At 41.6% G+C, this 18,102-nt stretch overlaps 1 protein-coding gene across 5 annotated transcripts in view; it reads right to left on the reverse strand.

The window, feature by feature from the left end:
• The window catches only part of zranb3 (zinc finger, RAN-binding domain containing 3), a 186,525-nt gene that overhangs the window by 54,067 nt on the left and 114,356 nt on the right, over nt 1–18,102 (reverse strand). For all 5 annotated transcript variants that reach the window (XM_072579672.1, XM_072579673.1, XM_072579671.1 and 2 more), the window contains one exon: nt 12,574–12,753. In XM_072579672.1, the coding sequence (XP_072435773.1) occupies nt 12,574–12,753 (180 nt within the window). The remainder of the gene's footprint in view (nt 1–12,573; nt 12,754–18,102) is intronic.

The raw sequence follows: 18,102 nt of genomic DNA on the forward strand, positions 1-18,102 counted from the left end.
GATGCTGGAGATCAGAGCTGAAAATGTGTTGCTGGAAAAGCACAGCAGGTCAGGCAGCATCCAAGGAGCAGGAGAATCGACGTTTCGGGCATGATTCATGAAGGAGGGCTCATGCCTGAAACGTCGATTCTCCTGCTTCTTGGATGCTGCCTGACTTGCTGCGCTTTTCCAGCAACACATTTTCAGCTCTGTAATTTAAAAGCAAAGTAACTCATCTCTCATGAATAAATGCAGGAGATAATTTGGTAGTTTGACTGAGCCGACATATTTGAAAACGAACAAACATACCTTTAAACTTAAAACTACTCTAAATTCATTATAATTCCTGCACTTTAATCATTCATTTTCTCAAACTCAGCAGTACAGGTTTGGACCAATGCCTCATAATTGAAGTTTGAACTTTGTTATCTCACAATTATTCTCTGGCCATCATCTTTATGATCCTACTTGGTAGCTTGAATAAGAGACTGTTTATTAAGTTTTAGCTTACACTAGAAAACAAATTACTTTAGTATGCGGCAAGAGGGAGTGAACCAAACAATACACATTTAAGAATAAAGAATCTTAACTGGTTTCTTGAAACCTGAAGAGATCAGACATGCTAGTATAATTTTTAATGTTGGTGATCAACAATGTTCAAATTAGTTCTGGGCTATCGCTGAGATTACTAGGGTGGATTCATTTGAACATATTGTCTTCGAAGATGACGGCAGGATATGAGTTTATAGAAAACATTGATGTACTAGGGTTGGAATAATTGATTCTGAAAAGATAGCAAAGAGCAAGTAAGTCATTATGTTTGTTCTAAGCTACAAGAAGTCAGAGGAGGCAGGAGGGGCTTTGACAATATTTCAAACTCCTGCTCAATTGTGCAAGTTACAAAGGTAATGAGTATAAACATTTCAGGATGAGTGAGCTGGATAAACTTGACAATTAATGACAAGTTAATCAAAATCAGAATCCTTAACAGAATTTTAATCAGAGTACTTGGAAGTGAAAGTCATCTTGCATTCATGGGGCAAGAGCTATATCACGTTTTTCAAAGAATGTACATATGGTTAGGACTTTGGTGCAAGCAGAAATTTTAGTGTGGCAAAATAGGGACTTTTCTAAACAGTGCGAATGATGGTAAAAGGCAGGGAAGCAGACAGGTTCGTAGAACGAGAAGGCATTGGCAGGTGGAATTCAAAGTGGATGTGGATGATGCATTCATTTAAAGTGGAAAAGAATGGGAGTTTACACTCAATGCAAAGACACTGGAAAATATGGGTGACAAAATAATTCAAGAATTCTATTTATAATTATTTATTAAAGTGCAGGCAGATAAAGGCATCAAAACTGGAATTTTATAAACATAATACAAGAGTAAAGAGGACATGCTAATTTGTAAAAGATTGCTTTAAGCAGTGCAGTTTTGAGGCCTCACTGAGATAGCATTGTGTGAAATCACCTAGAATAGGAGTCTGTTTTGTATCTTTGCATACTGCCGTTGCTGTTTGAATTCATGTATTGCTGGACATCGGAGTGCATCTGGGAAAATTAAGAAACAGGGAAATTCACAACTAATCTTGGAGGAACCAGTTTGGAATAGGTGACAGCACAGAAACAGACAAGTCAATATTTTTGAGTGTGGCTTACAGAACGTCTGCAGTAGTGAGAAGAGTCAGTTCTTTCTTGATTATATGTTTTAATGAGATATGTCTCTTGATTAAACTTAAAAATATACGCCATAAGTATTAAGTTAGCCTGGAGCAGTGTTTTGTAGAGGAATAAGACAGTGCTATTTTCTGGGTCTGTAAACTGGAAGAAGCAATAATGGCCTTTAGTAGAGTGATATGCTCTTCTTGTTGGATGTGAGAGTTTAGGGAGAGTTTACAGGTTACTGAGGATTATATCTGCAATAAATGCCATTGGTTGTGAATTCTATCAGATTGAATGGATCGGTTGGAGATTCAGTTAGAAGCAATAAGGAATTTACAAAAGAAGGGGGTATGATGGATGGCAGTTACAGGAATGGAAAAAATCTTGCAGATACAAGTATGCTATTTTGGAAAATGTAGGGGGTGATGGATTCTCAGGGAAATGTAGCATGAACAGCCAGGTTTCTGGTATTGAGACTGGTTCCAATGCAATGAGGGGTATGCCAGGTTCCAAGAGATCAATTGTGTTAGTCGACTCTCTAGAACCGCGGCACAGATAGACATTTCTGTAGCCAGCAGCAAAAAGTCAGAATGGTGTGTTATTTCCCTGGAGCCAGGATCAAGGATGTCTCAGGGAGGGTGTAGAATATTCTCAAGGGGGAAAGGAATGAGCAGGAGGTTATTGTGCACCTTGGAACCAATGACCTAGGAAGGCAAAAGGATGAGATTCTGAAGGGAGAATATATAGAGTTAGGAAGGAATTTAAAAGGGAGATCCTCGAGAATAGTAATATCTGGACTACTCCCAGTGCTGTGATCTAATGAGGGAGGAATAGGAGGATAGAGCAGATGAATGCTTGGCTGAGCAGCTGGTGTATGGGAGAAGGATTCACATTTTTGAATCATTGGAACCTCTTCTGGGGTAGAAGTGACCTGTACAAGAAAGACAATTTGCACCTGAATAGGAAGGGCACTAACTGGCAGGGAGATTTGCTCGAACTGCTCAAGAGGATTTAAACTAGTAAGGTGGGGGAGTTTGGGGTCAGTGAAGAAAGAGATCAATTTGAGACTGGTACAATTAAGAATAAAGGTGAGTCAAACAGACAGGGACAAAGCAGAGAACAAGGTAGGACTGACAAATTAAACTGCATTTATTTCAATGCAAGGGGCCTAACAGGGAAGGCAGATGAACTTAGGGCATGGTTAGAAACATGGAACTGGGATATCATAGCAATTACAGAAACGTGGCTCAGGGATGGACAGGACTGGCAGCTTAATGTTCCAGGATACAGGAAGGGCAGAAAGGGAGGTAAGAGAGAAAGGGGAGTGGTGTTTTTTGTTAAGGGATAGCATTACAGCTGTACTGAGGGAGGATAGGCCTGGAAATACATCCAGGGAAGTTATTTGGTTTGAACTGAAAAATAAGAAAGGGATGGTCACCTTATTGGGATTGTATTATAGACCCCCTAATAGTCAGATCGAAATTGAGAAACAAATTTGTAAGGAGATTGCAGTTATCAGTAAGAATAAAAGGGTGGTTATGGTAGGGGATTTTAACTTTCCAGAAAAAGACTGGGACTGCCATAGTGTTAAGGGTTTAGATGGAGAAGAATTTGTTAAGTGTGTACAAGAAAATTTTCTGATTCAATATACGGATGTACCCAATAGAGTAGGTGCAAAATGTGACCAACTCTTGGGAAGTAAGGCACGGCTGGTGACTGAGGTATCAGTGGGGGAGCACTTTGGGGCCAGTGACCATAATTCTATTAGTTTTTAAATAGTGATGGAAAAGGATAGACCAGATCTAAAAGTTGAAGTTCTAAATTGGAGAAAGGCCAATTCTGATGGTATCAGGCATGAACTTTCAAAAGCTGATTAGGGCCAGATGTTTGCAGGTAAAGGAACGGCTGGAAAATGGGAAGCCTTCAGGAATGAGATCATGAGAGTCCAGAGAAAGTATATTCCTGTTCGGGTGAAAGGAAAGGCTGGTAGGTATAGGGAATTCTGGATGACTAAAGAAATTGAGGGTTTGGTTAAGAAAAAGAAGGAACGTTACGTTAGGTATAGACAGGATAGATCGACAGAATCCTAAGAAGAGTATAAAGGCAGTAGGAGTATACTTAAAAGAGAAATCAGGAGGGAAAAAAAGGGACATGAGATAGCTTTGGCAAATAGAGTTAAAGAGAATCCAAGGGGTTTTTACAAATACATTAAGGACAAAAAGGTAACTAGGGAGAGAATAGGGCCCCTCAAAGATCAGCAAGGCGGCCTTTGTGTGGAGCCGCAGGAGATAGGGGAGATACTAAATGAGTATTTTGCATCAGTGTTTACTGTGGAAAAGGAATTGGAAGGTATAGAATATAGGGAAATAGATGGTGACATCTTGCAAAATGTCCATATTACAGAGGAGTAAGTGCTTGATGCCTTGAAATGCATAGAAGTGGGTAAATCCCAGGACTTGATTAGGTGTACCCTAGAACTCTGTGGGAAGCTAAGGAAGTGATTGCTGGCCTCTTGCTGAGATATTTGTATCATCGATAATCACAAGTGAGGTGCCAGAAGACTGGATGTTGACTAACCAGGTGCCACTGTTTGAGAAAGGTGGCGAGGACAAGCCAGGGAACTATACACAAGTGAGCCTCACGTCGGTGGTGGGCAAGTTGTTGGAGGGAATCCTGAGGGACAGGATGTACATGTATTTGGAAAGTCAAAGACTGATTAGGGATAGTCAGCATGGCTTTGTGCATGGGAAATCTGGTCTCACAAACTTGATTGAGCTTTTGGAAGAAGTAACAAAGAGGATTGATAAGGGCAGAGCTGTGGAAGTGATCTATATGGCCTTCAATAAGGTGATCGACAAGGATTCCCATGGGAGACTGGTTAGCAAGGCTAGATCTCATGAAATGCAGGGAGAACTAACCATATGGATACAGAACTGGCTCAAAGGTAGAAGACAAAGGGTGTTGATGGAGGATTGTTTATCAGACTGGAGGCTTGTGACCAGTGGAGTGCCACAAGGATTGGTGCTGGGTCCACTATTTTTCAGGATTTATATAAATGATTTGGATGTGAGCATAAGAGGAAAGTTAGTAAGTTTGCAGATGACACCAAAATTGGAGGTGTAGTGGACAGCAAAGAAGGTTAAAGTGAGGACTGCAGATGCTGGAGATCAGAGCTGAAAATGTGTTGCTGGAAAAGCGCAGCAGGTCAGGCAGCATCCAAGGAACAGGAAAATCGACATTTCGGGCATCAGCTCTTCCTGAAGAAGGGCTGATGCCTGAAATGTCGATTCTCCTATTGCTTGGATGCTGCCTGACCTGCTGCGCTTTTCCAGCAGCGAAGAAGGTTACCTCACATTATAACGGGATCTTGATCAGATGGGCCAATGGGCTGAGGAGTAGCAGATGGAGTTTAATTTAGATAAATGTGAGGTGCTGCATTTTGGGAAAGCAAATCTTAGCAGGACTTATACACTTAATGGAATGGTCCTAGAGGGTATTGCTGAACAAAGAGACCTTGGAGTGCGGGTTCAAAGCTCCTTGAAAGTGGAGTCGCAGGTAGATAGGAAAAGTGAAGGAGGCATTTGGTATGCTTTCCTTTATTGGTCAGAGTATTGAGTACAGGAGGTAGGAGGTCATGTTACAACTGTACGTGACATTGGTTAGGCCACTGTTGGAATATTGCGTGCAGTTCTGATCTCCTTCCTATCAGAAGGATATTGTGAAACTTAAAGGGATTCAGAAAAGATTTACAAGGATGTTGCCAGGGTTGGAGGATTTGAGCTATAGGGAGAGATTGAACAGGCTGGGGCTGTTTTCCCTGGAGCATCAGAGGCTGAGGGGTGACCTTATAAAGGTTTATAAAATCATGGATAAATAAGTAGACAAAGTCTCTTCCCCGGGGTGGGGGTATCTAGAACTAGAGGGCATAGATTTAGGGTGAGAGACCAAAGATATAAAAGAGACCTGAGGGGCAACTTTTCACGCAGAGGGCGGTACGTGTATGGAATGAGCTGAAGTGGTGAAAGCTAGTATGATTGCAACATTCAAAAGGCAACTGATGTGTATATGAATAGGAAGAGTTTGGAGGGATATGGGCCGGGTGCTAGCAGGTGGGACTAGATTGGGTTGGGATATCTTGTCGGCATGGACGAATTGGAGTGAAGGGTCTGTTCCCATGCTGTACATCTCTATGACTGTGTCTCTGGACACTTGTGCTTTGGGAAAAGTGGGGAAGTTTTGGAAGGATTAGCAGGTTGATTTTAACTTGTGTGAATGGTGTCACAAGTCATCGAATCATATAACGTCAAGTGTGATGCTGGAAAACCACAGCAGGTCAAGCAGTATCTGAGGAACAGGAGAATCGATGTTTCAGGCATAAGCCCTTCATCAGGAATCACTTTCTCCTCCTTAGAATCATACAGCACAGAAACAGACCCTTCGGTCCAACCAATTCATGCCAAACATAATTCAAAATTAAACGAGTCCCAACTGCTCCTGGCCCATAAACCTCCAAACCTTTCTTATTCATGTACATATGGGTGGCACAGTGGCACAGTGGTTAGCACTGCTGCCTCACAACGCCAGAGACCCGGGTTCAATTCCCACCTCAAGCAACTGTCTGTGTGGAGTTTGCATATTCTCCCTGTGTCTGCGTGGGTTTTCTCCGGAAGACCTGATTTCCTCTCACAGTCCAAAACATGCTAAATTGGCCGTAGTGTTAGGTGAAAGGGGAATGGGTCTGGGTGGGTTGCTGTTCGGAGGGTCGGTATGGACTTGTTGGGCCGAAAGGCCTATTTCCACACTGTGTGTAAACTAATCTAATATCCAAGTGTCTTTTAAAAGTTGTAATTGTACCCACACCCACCACTTCCTCAGGGTATTTATTCCATACACCAACCACCCTCTGTAAAAAATTTGCCACTCATGCCTTTTTAAAAATCTCTCTCCTCTCACCTTAAAAATGTACCTCAGTCTTAAAATCTGACATCCTAGGGAAAAGACAACTACCATTAACTCTACCTATACTCCTCATTAAATTTATAGCCTTCTCCACTTCAGTGAATAAAGTCCCAGCCTGTCCAGCCTTTCTTTATAACTCAAATGTTCCATACCTGGCAATATCCTGGTAAATATCTTCCCCAACTTAATGATATCCTTCCCATAACTGGGTGACCAGGGCTGGACACAGTATTCCAGAAGAGGCTTCAGCAATGTCCTGTATCACGTCAAAATGACTTCCCAACTCCTATACTCAAAGAAGTGAACAATGAAGGCAAACGTGCAAAACACTTTTTCAACCACCCTGTCTATTGTTTATCTTAAAGTAGCCAACAAGCTCTGGAATGAGACTCAAACCCAGGGCTCTGATTCAGAGGCAGAGTTATGATCTATTAATCTAATATAATGATTTAGAATATCAAGATTATATCCTCAGGAGCAGAAAAAGAGATTCAAGTGAGATTCAGAAAACGATGAAGAATTTTAACATAGTGCATTGTAGTTGAAAAGCATATGGGATCCTTGGGTTTATAAATTGAAGAACTGCATAGAAAAGCAAGGATGTTGTACATAATCTTCGTGAAGGTTTGAGAGCAAGAGATGAGGGGGTAAAGTTTTGAGGTAACTGGGAAAGTAATTAGACTGAAACAGAGACGTATTCATGGAGCATGTTAAGATCATTTGGAAAGCACAGACTCAGATGATGGAAGTGGATTCAAATGTAAATTTAACTTTCAGAATTAATTAAATATATAATTGGAAAGCAAACACGAGCAGGCCTAAGCATCAAAGTTACAAAGAATATAAAATATAGCTTCACTAACCAGTCCATGCAGATATTAATGCTCCACATAGCCTTCTCTCATCTTGTCTCATTTAACTTTATTATCGTAACTCTCTATTCCCTCCTTTCAAATATGCTTGCACATGGTCACTTTAAATGCATCTATACTATTGGCATTAACCACTTCCAATGATAGAGTTCAATATTTTGACCACTTGTCAGGAGAAATTTCTTCCCATTTCTTATTAGATTTCTTGGTGACAATGTCATGTTAATTGTTATTACTCTCTTTTTTTAAGATTAGATTCTCTATAGTGTGGAAACAGGCTCTTTGGCCAAACAAATCCACACTGACTCTCCAAAGAGTAACTCACCCAGATCCATTTCTCTCTGACTAATGCACCTAACACAATGGGCAATTTAGCATAGCCAATCCACCTGATCTGCACATTTGGACTGTGGGAAGAAGCCCACGCAGACAGGGGAAGAATGTGCAAACTCCACACAGATAGTCGCCTGAGGCTGGATTCAAACCCGGGTCCCTGGGACTTGAGGCAGTAGTACTAACCAATGAGCCACCATGTCACCCTGACTCGTTCTTTCCTTTACATGGTAAGATATCCTTGGGCTAGTTGATGGGCTAAATGGTTTACTAATGTGCTGCATTTTTAAAAGAATAATTCATTCGTGGGATGTGGACACTGCTGGTTGGGTGAACATTTGTTGTCAGATCCTAGTTGCCCATAAGAAGATGATGGTGAGCTGCTTTCTTGAACTGCTGTCATTATCCCCATAATACCATTATGGAGTTCCAGGATTTTGAGCAGGCATCACTAATGGAATGGTGATACATTTCCAAATTTGAATGGAAAATGGCTTGGAGAGGAACTTGCAGTTGGTGTTATTCCCGTTTATCTGCTGCCCTTGTCCTTCTAAATGCCAGTGGTCATGGGTTTGGAACGTGTTGTCTCAGGAGCCTTGGTGCATTTCTGCAGTGCATCTTGTAGAAGCAGACACTGCTATTACAGAAGGCAAATGGTGGAGATAGAGAATATTTTTTTGGATGTAATGTTAATCAAATAGCTGCTTTGGTCCATGCTCACCAGATATCCCAGCCCAATCTAGTCCCACCTGCCAGCACCTGGCCCATATTCCCTCCAAACCCTTCCTATTCATATATTCATCCAAATGCCTCTTAAATGTTGCAATTGTTCAAGCCTCCACCACTTCTTCCATCAGCTCGTTCCATACCCGTTACACCTTCTGTGTGAAAATATTGCCCCATAGATCTCTTTTATATCTTTCCCCTCTCACCATAAATCTATGCCCTCTAGTTCTGGACTCACCCACCCAGGGAAAAGACTTTGCCTATTTACCCTATCCATGTCCCTCATGATTTTATAAACCTTTAGCCTCAGCCTCTGACGCTCCAGGGAAAACAGTCCCAGCCTGTTCAGCCTCTCCCTATAGCTCAAATCCTCCAAACCTGGCAACATCCTTGTAAATCTTTTCTGAACCCTTTCAAGTTTCGCAACATCTTTCCAATAGGAAGGAGACCAGAAACACATGCAATATTCCAACAGTGGCCTAACCAATGTCCTGTACAGCCGTAACATGACCTCCCAACTCCTGTACTCAATACTCTGACTAATAAAGGAAAGCATACCAAATGCCTTCTTCACTATCCTATCTACCTGCGACTCCACTTTCAAGGAGCTATGAACTTGCACTCCAAGGTCTCTTTGTTCAGCAACACCCCCTAGGACCTTACCATTAAATGTAAAAGTCCTGCTAAGATTTGCTTTCCCAAAATGCAGCATCTCACATTTATCTAAATTAAACTCCATCTGCCACTTCTCAGCCCATTGGCCCATCTGATCTGTAATCTGGGGTAACCTTCTTCGCTGTCCACTACACCTCCAATTTTGGTGTCATCTGCAAACTTACTAACTATACCTTTATGCTCACATCCAAATCATTTATTTAAATGACTAAAAGTAGTGGACCCAGCACTAATCCTTGTGGCACTCCACTGGTCACAGGCCTCTGGTCTGAAAAACAACCCTCCACCTCCACCCTCTATCATCTTCCTTTGAGCCAGTTCTATATCCAAATGGCTAGTTCTCCCTTTATTCCATGAGATCTAACCTTGCTAACCAGTCTCCAATGGGAAACCTTGTTGAACGCCTTACTGAAGTCCATATAGATCACGTCCACCACTCTGCCCTCTTTGTTACTTCTTCCAAAAACTCAATCAAGTTTGTGAGATATGATTTCCTACGCATATAGTCATGTTGACTATTCCTAATCAGTCCTTGCCTTTCCAAATACATGTACATTCTATTTGTCACAATTCCCTCCAACAACTAGCCCACCACCAACATCAGGCTCACTGGTCTATAGTTCCCTGGCTTGTTCTTGCCACATTTCTTAAACAGTGGCACCGCACTATCAATGATACAAATATCTCAGCAAGAGGCCAGCAATCACCTCTGTAGCTTCCCACAGAGTTCTAGGGTATACCTGATCAAGTCCTGTGATTTATCCACTTCTATGTGTTTCAAGACATCCAGAACTTCCTCCTCTGTAATATGGACATTTTTCAAGATGTCACTGTCTATTTCCCTACAATCTATATCTTCCATGTCCTTTTCCAAAGTAAATACTGATGCAAAATAGTCGTTTAGTATCTGCTACATCTCCTGTGGCTCCACACAAAGGCCGCCTTGCTGATCTTTGAGGGGCCCTATTCTCTCCCTAGTTATACTTTTGTCCTTAATGTATTTGTAAAAGCCCCTTGGATTCTCTTTAACTCCATTTGCCAAAGCTATCTCATGTCCCTTTTTTGCCCTCCTAATTTCTCTCTTAAGTACACTCCTACTGCCTTTGTACTTTAAGGATTCACTTGATCTATCCTGTCTATAACTGACATATGATTCCTTCTTTTTCTTAACCAAACCCTCAATTTCTTTAGTCATCTAGCATTCCCTATACCTACCAGCCTGCCCTTTCACCCGACCAGGAATATACTTTCTCTGGACGCTCGTTCTCTCACTTCTGAAGGCTTCCCATTTTCTAACCATCCCTTTACCTGCGAACATCTGCCCCCAATCAGCTTTTGAAAGTTCTTGCCTAATACCATCAAAATTGGCCTTCCTCCAATTTAGAATTTGCTGCAACTACTGGAGAGATGTCCTGGAATGATATGATGGACCTCCAACAACCAATAGATCCAATCAGCAGAGAGTTTTTCCCCACAATTACCAGTGGTTCTAGTTTTGCTCAGGCTCATCAATGCCAAACCTGGACAAATGTGCACTTGGTATCAAGGATGTCAGCTTTAGCCGGAATTCAGCTCTATTGTCCATGTCTGATCTGAGATGTAATGAGTTGAAGAGTGGATTGTCCCTGGTGGAACCCAAAAAGCAACAGTGAACATATTATTGTTAAGCAAGTGATGTTTGATAGCACTGTTGATGACCCCTTCCATCATTTTAGTGATGATGGAGAGTAGACTGATAGCACGATAATTAAACATGTTAGGCTGTTGCTTTGTGCTCATGACATAACTGGGCAATTTTCCACAGTGTCCGGAAGATGCCAATATTGTAGCTGTACTGGAACAGCTTAGCTCAATCCACAGCAGTGGATTATTGCCAGATTATGATCAGGTCTTTGTAGTACTTAATGCTCCCTGCATTTCTAACATCATGTGGCATGAATTGAAATGGCTGCAGACTGTGATACTGGGTCAAAAAGTGTGGCACTGGAGAAGTACAGCCGGTCAGAGAGCATCAGAAAATAAACTCTTCATCATCCTTCTCCTCCTCGGATGCTGCCTGACTGATTGTGCTTTTCCAGCATCACACTTTTTGACTCTGATCTCCAGCATCTGCAGACCTTACTTTCTCCAGTGATACTGGAGACATGCTGAAAAGGCCAAGATAGATAATATGCTGGAAAATATTGGTGCAAATACTTTAGCCTTATCATTTACATGGATGTGCTAGGCTCCCCTAGTAGGTTTTTTAATTGTCCCTTGTCATCCATGACTGGATAAGATATGACTGCCGAGCTTAAAGCTAATCAACTGGGTGTGGAATTGCTTAGCCCTGTTTAACACTTGCTGGTTATACTAAATTTCCAGAATCACACAATTGTTATGGTGTAGAAGATGGTGATTTGACTCATTGTGTATTCTTGCACTGACTCTTCAAATGAGCATCATTACGTAGTCTCAGTCTCCTGCTATATCCCCATACTCTTGCCATTGTTGCTATCCAAATAATCATCCAATGTCAAATACTAAATAAAAACTGAAAGAACTGCAGACGCTGTAAATCAGAAACAAAAACAGAAAATGCTAGACAAGCTTGAGTGCGTTTGGCAGCATCTGTGAAGAGAAATCGGAGTTAATGTTTCAGGTCCGGTGTCCCTTCTTGAGAACTCCTGTTCTGAGGAAGGGTCAACGGACCCAAAATGTTAACTCTGATTTCTCTTCACAGATCCTGCAGGACCTGCTGAGTTTTTCCAACAATTTCTGTTTTTGAATCATCCAGTATCTTCTTGAATACCTATTGAACCCGCCTCCACCACACTTTCAGGCAATGTATTTCAGACACACTAACTACTCACTTTGTGAAAGAGATATTTTCAAATCATCCTTGTTTCTTTCTCACATCACTTTAAATCTACATCCTCTCACTCTTGCTCCTATTATGAGCAGGAACAGCTTCTCCCTATCTACTCTATCCAGCCCACCCATGATTTTGAAAATCTCTATCAAATCTCCTTCTCTTCAAGGAGAACAGTCCCATCTTCTCGATTCTATTTTCATTCCTAGAAATTATTCTTGTAATTATTCCATGGACACGGATTAATTGTAATTAAATCATGGACAATGATGGGATAGTTGTGTTTTACAGCTATGGCATTTAGGAGCTTCTGGACCTGAAAGTGATCCAAGACAAATACGTCTGGAACAAATGCCTAAAAATACAGGTGCTCCTAGTCAAGGTCATGAATGTAGATGCCAAATTGAAGATACCAGAGGTCGCATCTCATTTTTTTGACAGGCTGTTCTTTGCACACCCACGGCACTCACCATACTCTTCTGTAATCTCCCTTAAAGCATTCAGTGGAAACTGTACCTTACGTTTCAGCATGCTCCACATGAGAGAGTCCAATGTTCCTCTAGCGATAAGATAGTGAACATGAACAGAGCTGCATTGTCCTATACGATGAGCCCGATCTTCAGCCTGCAACAAGTGACCAGGATCCCAGAATAATTCAGCAAAGACAACATGTGTAGCAGCTGTAAATGTTAAACCCTGTAAGTAATATGGAAAAGAAAACACAATCATTGCACTTAGGCCGCTCTGGTATAAAAATCAAACTTGTTAACATTAAAAATACACAAAAATTATTCAATTATAGAATCAGGTATGGTTCAATAAAATCATGTAGAACAGCATATTAGTGGCTTTCACAACTTAAAACTCACCAATGTTACAATTTGGTACATCCAGACTGGAACGGAATCACCACAACTTAGTTATAATATAAAGTATTAATACAGTAGATTTTGGGTACTGGTTATTATTCATGACTCTGTAACCAAATGATTTCAGTTACTCAGGTACCACCATATGTGCTTTGTTAAAGCAGAATGAAAAATCAGGAGTAACATACAGGAGTCTAATAAAGTGATCGTCACCTAGTGCTAAACAAAAGGAATTATGCGAATAGCCTGCTTAAGGATGCCTCGGTTAGGGAAGGTCTCAAAAAAGAAAGCATTAAAACTTTAATAATAGATATCTAAGACACTTAATTGTTTAATTGAGAAGTATATCATGTTCTAAATGGTATCAATGAAGATAAATTGATTGGTTAAATAAACAAATCACATTGATTGATTAAATGAACAAATTACATTTAATTAATTAGCACATGGACAATGATGGGATAGTTGTGTTTTACAGCTATGGCATTTTGGAGCTTCCGGACCTGAAAGTGATCCAAGACAAATACGTCTGGAACAAATGTCTAAAAATACAGGTGCTCCTAGTCAAGGTCATGAATGTAGATGCCAAATTGAAGATACTCCAACACAGGAAGGGAGGGGGAGAAATATCTAAAACTTGGTTCCAGAAGTCAGACAGACTCAAGTCAGAGCTGTCTGAATGCAGCTGTATAGGGAAAAGTGAGGACTGCAGATGTTGGAGTGTCAGAGTTGAAAAAGATGGTGCTGGAAGAGCACAGCAGGTCAGGCAGCATCTGAGGAGTAAATGTGGTTGAAGAGCTTCAGGGCAGAGAAGATGACCTGAGGGGTGCAGTGGGAGAGACATCCATGGAGATCCTTGTGGAGGGAGGAGAACTTCAAAGTGGGCATCCTTGGAAGAGGTTTCACAGTAAGGTTTTCAGTAACTGGGGGAAAGGGAGAACTGTAGATGCTGGAGAGTCAGAACTGAAAAGTGTACTGCTGGAAAAGCACAGCAGGTCAGGCAGCATCCGAGGAGCACACCTGATTAAGGGCTTATGCCCAAAACGTCAACTCTCCTGCTCCTCAGATGCTGCCTGACCGGCTTTGCTTTTCAAGCGCCACACTTTTCGACTCGATTCCAGCTGTAGTAAGGGACAAGAACAACATTCCCTCTGCTTCAAGGGTCAACATGCACTGACCAATGTAGCAATGCATTCACTTCCAGTTCCTCCAACCCAAGGACACAGAGGTCTCCGTATCATTAGAAAGGTAACAGAGAACTTAAAACAGGAAGGTGTGACCATGAATAAGGCAGGAGAGGTGTCAGAGAATACTGTGTGCTGGAGCCTCAGCCTTTGCAATTAACTTACACATTCAAGGAGCTTACCTGTGTGGTGTAATCCACAGGCCCCTAACAACAATCACAGTGTAGGACCAAGTTACAAGAAGAAATATTGCATGCTTATGATAGGGAACCCTGGATGTTAAGGGACATTGGGAGTTTGACAAAACAAAAGGAAGCACATGTCAGGCACCGCACATTAAAAACAGGAAGACCCTTCAAAGGCTTATAACATAGCTAGTGTTTATAAAGCAAATTAGGAGAGCAATGAGGGGACACAAAGTATCTTTGGCAGACGTGATCAAGAAAACCTCAAGGCCTTTTATCAGTGTATTAAGAGTAAGGGGATTACCAAAGAAAACGTGGGACCTATTAGAGGCCACAGGGGTAATCTGTGGATGGAGCCAGTGGATATGGGTAAGGTCTTAAATGAATACTTTCAAGTGTATTTGCAGAGGAGAAAGATATTGTAGTCAGATTTCACTTGGGATGGTCCAGTTCTGAAACAAGTGAAGATTAATAAGGAGGTGGTTTTGGATGTTTTCATGGACATAAGGTTGCATAAATCCCCTGGACCGGATGAAATGAAACCCAGTCTGCAATGGGAGGCAAGGGAAGAAATTGCTGGGGCCCTGGTGGATGCATGTAGTATTTCACTGGTCAAAGGTGAAGTGCCAAGTGAGTGGAAGATAGTTAATGGGGTTCTTTTGTTCAAAGGCAGTCCAAATAGGCCAGGTAATTACAGAACAGTTAGTCGAGTGTCAGTGGTAGGGAAATTATTGGAGAGATTGTGAAGGACAGGATTAATCAACACATGGTCAAGATTATAGTGGCGCTGGAAAAATCACAGCAAATCAGACAGCATCTGAGGAGCAGGAAAATCGATGTTTCGGGCAGGAGCCCTTCTGCCTGACTGCTGTGTTTTTCCAGCACCACTGTAATCTTGACTCTGATCTCCAGCATTGCAGTCCTCACTTTCGCTTAATCAATACATGGAAAGGTAAAGATTAATCAGGGATAGTCAGCACAGATTTGTTCAAGAAAGATCCTGTCTGATTAATTTGGTTGATTTTTTTTTGAAAAGGTGACTAAATATTTTGATGAGGTATTGCAGTTGATGTGGTTTCCACTGATTTAAGGCTTTTGACAAGCAAGGTTTCCCACATATATGGCTGATTCAAAAAGTAAGAGTGCTGAAATCAAAGGCATGTTGGCAAAATGGATTCAAAATTGGCTTGCAAATAAGAGGATGGTATACAATTGCTTTTGTAATTGGAAGCTTCTGACGAGTGGTGTTGGGACCCTTGCTATTTGTTATATGTATTAACAACTTGGATGTGAATGCAGAAAATAGAATTACCAAGTTTGTAGATGACATGAAAATTAGTTGATAATGAGGAGGATGGTCTCAGGCTACAGTCTGATGTTGACCAACTGGTAAACTGGACATAGTTATGAGTTGAAAAATGTTGTGCTGGAAAAACACAGTAGGCAGGCAGCATCCGAGGAGCAGGAGAATCGACGTTTCGGGCATATGCCCAAAACATCGATTCTCCTGCTCCTCGGATGCTGCCTGTCCTGCTGTGTTTTTCCAGCACAACATTTTTCAACTCTGGTACTCCAGCATCTGCAGTCCTCACTTTCCCCTGGGCATAGTTATGACAGATTAATCCTGATAAGTACAAGGGATGGGAAGTTCAATCAGGACAGGATATACTCAAGGTATGGTAGGTCCTTGTGGAGTACTGACTAATAACGCGACATTGGCGTACAAGTTCATAGATGCCAGAAGGTGTCAGCACTAGTGGATAGGGGTGAAGATGATGTACAGAATGCTTGTCTTCACTTGCTGGGATGTGTAATGTATGATCAAGGAAGATTTATTACAATTTTATAAAACATTGGTTAGATCACAAATGGAACAGTGTGTGCAGTTCTGGTGGTCGCACTATCAGAAGGATGTGACTATACTGGAGAGGTTATAGAGGAAATTTCCCGGATGCTGCCTGTGATAAAAAGTCTTAGTTAAGAGGAGAAACTGGATAAACTAATTTGGGTGGCAGGGTGACTCAGTAGTTAGTGCTGCTGCCTCACAGTGCTTGGGACCAGGATTAGATCCCATTCACAGGCGACTGTATGGAGTTTGCACATTTTCCTAGTGTCTGTGTGGGTTTCTGCTGGGTGCTCCGGTTTCCTTCCACAGTCCAAAGATGTGCAAATTAGGTGAACTGGCTATGCTAAATTACCCGGAGGGTTCAGGGATGTGTAGTTTAGGTGCATTAGCCATGGGAAATGCAGGGTTACAGAGGCAGGGTAGAGGGATGGGTCTGGTGGGGAGGGATGCTCTTCGGATAGTCGGTGTGGAATTGTTGGGCCGAATGGCCCGTTTCCAAATTAAGTGGAGGCTGAGGAAGAATCTGAGTGAGGTATACAAAATTGAAAGGCAAAGACAGAGTAGATCGTGAGAATCTTTCCTCATGGCAGATATGTCTAAGACCAGAGGGCATAAGTTTAAGGTGAGGAGCAAGTGGCCTGAGAAAAAATAAGTTAGATGTATGGAACATGCTGCTTGACCTGATGGTAGTGGTAGGTACTCTTAAATTTAAGAATCTTCAGGATGTGTACTTAAAATGCTAGGGCAATGCAGGCCATGGACCAAGTGCAGGTAAATGGCATTATTGTAGTTTGGTGTTGGTTGGATGACACAGACGTGCTGGGCCAAACAACTATTTCTATTTTTTATGTCTCCATGACTACCCAATATTTGAATAGGCTAAGAAACACCATACAGGAAAGTGGGTATCTTAAATGACCTTGAAAGCCTCATGACTGTTGGAAAAAATACCCTAACACCTGGCAGATAAATAAAATGAACCCCACTCATTCACTCATCAAAAAATACAACCTTAAAAACAAGAGATATGACTTTGTTTTGTAAAGTACAATAGGCAACAGAAACTTGTTTAGACTGCCACAAAGACAAATTAAAAAGGTTTTAAAGACAACACAAGTACAGAAACAGAACAGCAGCCATCTTGTTGGATACAAGAGATATAGCGATTACGAAGCAAGAGATCAGCATGTTGAGTCATTGAAGAGAAGGTCCAAGTTAAATCAAAGGCAGGGCCATGTTAACGATCAGAGTGGGGCTGGTAGTCTGAAGTATATTTATTCTAATAAAAGGAGTATAACAGGTACAGCTGAGAGCCTAGCTTAGTACAGGGAACTACAATGTGGTAGCCATGATAGTAACTTGGTTGAGAGAAGGGCAGGATCGGCAGCTTAATTTTTTCAGGGTTTAGAGGTTTCAGGCTAACTAGAGAGGGATGTAAAAAGGGATCCAATACCCATTAAGTAGAATGTCACAGCTGTACTGAGGGGAGGCATCTTGGAAGGCTCATTCAGCAAGGCAATACGGATAGGACTTAAGAAAGGTGCAATCACTATGATGGAATTGTACTACAGGCCTCCAATAACCACAAAGAGATAGAGAAACATATTTGTAGGTAGACTACAGAAAGATGTAAAAACAACACGGTTGTTGTCCTAGGTGATTTTAATTTCCCAAACATTGGCTGGGATGTCCTTAGTTCCAGAGGGATAGGTGAGCCAAGATTTGGTGCATTCAGGAGGGTTCTTGAAACAATACATAAACACGTTGTTGGTTTGTTCGTTGAGCTGGTGGGTTTTTTTCTCAGAAGTTTCATCACCATGCGAGGGAACATCATCAGTGAGCCTCCAGTGAAGCATTGGTGTTTTGTCATACTTTCTATTCATGTGTCTCAGTTTGTTGTGGTGGGTATTATCATTTCTGGTTCTGTTTCTGAGAGATTGGTAAATGGAGTCCAGATCTGT

This window comes from Chiloscyllium punctatum, chromosome 10 (genome assembly GCF_047496795.1).
Source record: "Chiloscyllium punctatum isolate Juve2018m chromosome 10, sChiPun1.3, whole genome shotgun sequence".
Classification (NCBI taxonomy): domain Eukaryota; kingdom Metazoa; phylum Chordata; class Chondrichthyes; order Orectolobiformes; family Hemiscylliidae; genus Chiloscyllium; species Chiloscyllium punctatum.